Source organism: Trachymyrmex cornetzi, unplaced genomic scaffold (assembly GCF_001594075.2).
Source record: "Trachymyrmex cornetzi isolate Tcor2-1 unplaced genomic scaffold, Tcor1.1 scaffold828, whole genome shotgun sequence".
NCBI lineage: Eukaryota > Metazoa > Arthropoda > Insecta > Hymenoptera > Formicidae > Trachymyrmex > Trachymyrmex cornetzi.
The window spans coordinates 37096-39489 of NW_017300167.1; the positions used below are offsets into that span (position 1 = coordinate 37096).

The window sequence follows — 2394 nt, forward strand, 5'->3', positions numbered from 1 at the left end:
TAACCCTGTAAAAGGATTTTTGATTTCGTTAAGTAAATTCGGAGATGTAAATTGACCTGCAAATTACCGACAATTTGGCCACTCCAGCATCCCCTTAAGTAAATTCGAAGATGTAAATTGATCTGTAAAATACCGACAATTTGGCCACTCCGGCATCCCCTTAACTGATTATGGGAAATTTGATGTCGGAAGGTAACCACAGGATGAAGATTTTTATGGATTTTATGTAATACATTCGCTGATGAAGGCTAGAAGATAGCCGAAACGTTCGACAAATATATTATTTGTAGAGGATTTAATTCGTAAAAAAGGCAATAGGACCTCTAGTTGTTAAAATTTCGAGAATTTATTACATCAAAAATATCATATAACCTCGTACCTTTCGACTCCTGTTTGAGTCATCTTCAGCAATTCAACATTAACAAGTACAGCAAAAATAAATCGCAGTCAGTATCTTCATACTTTCAATTGTCAATGTGTGCGATTACAAGAAAATTTAAGGGGTCTATAACTCATTTAATTATTATTTTATTATTATTGTAGAAGATTGTTTTAGATCAATCGAAATAAACGCACATTTATTATAACACCGATTCCTAAAATCCCATTTATAATTTGTTAATTTTTTTAATGTAAGGAATCTTATTTTGTTGTAATATAATTGTAACTTATATTTACGTTTATAATTCGTATATTTATAATTATTTCAAAACATTTAAAATAATCTTTGTAATATCAACATAATATTAAAAGTAATCTTTAAAATTTATCGATTTTTCTTTTTTTGGTCCTTTAAAGAGACGTAGAGATTCCTCTTACCAACATTACTGTAAAAATATATTAAGTATAAAAAAGAATCATATTTCTTTATATATGTCTGTTTAATAAATGTTTGCTGAGAAATTGAACAAATGTTTATATTCTGAGTATTGAACGAATGTTGATATTATGAGTATTCAACAAATGATTACAGGAGAGACAGCCTAATCCAAATAATCCCATGGAGTACTGTTCAACTGTACCACCCTTGCAACAGTTAGCTGGCGGTTTGCCGCCACCACCAGCGGTGATGGTACCTGTGGGTGTTTTAAAAAGAGAGGGTTCAAAACATCGTGCAGAAGGACAAAAATCTGTAATATTCAGTGATGGTAGGTAATCATTATTTACAACATATTAATATTATTGATATTCTTAATTCTTTCTTTTTCCTTCTTTTTCTCTTTTTTTTATTAATGTCAATTATTTTTGAAGTAATTATCTCTATTTTATAATAAACCCAGATAGAGTTAAGCCTGTCAAAAATAGAATTTAAAGTATTTGCTATATACTATGTCAGCAGAATAGCAACAGAATTGATCTATTGATTAGACATATATATACAACGCTGTTGAACAACTGGCTGAAGGAAATGTAACAGAATTTGTTAGCAAAACTGAATGACAGACTGACAAAAGAAACAAATCTGGAGTATATTTTGACAACAAATTATTAACAGAAATTGAAGATCTGTTAAACGCAATGTTGTTAGATTATTAATAGAATCTGTGTTGTCACTAAATACTTGCAGGACTGTTGCCAAGTGATATCCGTCTATTTCTTGTATTTAAAGTTTGCCGGGCTCTCTGTATAGAATAGTTTGCATAAATTGCAAAATATCAGATAATTTCTTGACTGAGTTTAATCCGGTTTACTTCATGCTCATGAGAGGTGGTCCTGTAGATCTGGGACACTTTGTATATTAATATCTTTTAATAAAACAGTTTAAAATTATTTCCTTAGGCGAATCTGCTTAGTTTCTGATGATAAATCCTGCTGTTAGATCTTGTGGATTATGGACAAGTATGTCACCAGTTTTGCTCTAATTTACTGACAATTTGCTAATAACCTGTCAACATTTTGTTACCTGAGAAATATACACACATACGAAAGTATTTGAATGCTTATATTTTTAATATTTAACGAATGAAATATGCAGGGAATGGAAAGTTACTTTTTAAAAGTAACAAGTTACAGTTACTCGTTACCGAGTAAAAAAAGTAACAAGTTACCGTTACTAGTTACCGATTTTTAAAAGTAACTCGTTACAGTTACCGTTACTTGAGAAAATAACTTTTCGTTACTTTTCCGTTACTTTTTTTTAAATCGACGACCAACAATCATAGTGGATGAGCCTAGAGGCTTCTCTAATCTCAAGCGCATTGTAAAAAATTGTGTAAAATTATAACTATTATGGGGAGGATCCCGTTTGCCTACAGTTCTGATTGTACACACCACTCATATCAACTGGTGCCTAGTAATTTTTTAGTGTTTTGCCAATGAGATTATTTTATTTTTAAATTGGCCAATCAGCGATACATGTGTGCAATATGCGATGTGTGCAATCGGAACCCTCCC

At 31.1% G+C, this 2394-nt stretch overlaps 1 protein-coding gene across 1 annotated transcript in view; it reads left to right on the forward strand.

Annotated features, from left to right (window-relative positions):
* Positions 1–2394, forward strand: part of LOC108768706 (zinc finger FYVE domain-containing protein 9) — a gene marked incomplete at its 3' end in the record, with an annotated part of 69573 nt that overhangs the window by 25060 nt on the left and 42119 nt on the right. Inside the window, exon 3 of the mRNA XM_018519242.1 lies at positions 974–1148. Within this exon, the coding sequence (XP_018374744.1) occupies positions 974–1148 (175 nt within the window). The remainder of the gene's footprint in view (positions 1–973; positions 1149–2394) is intronic.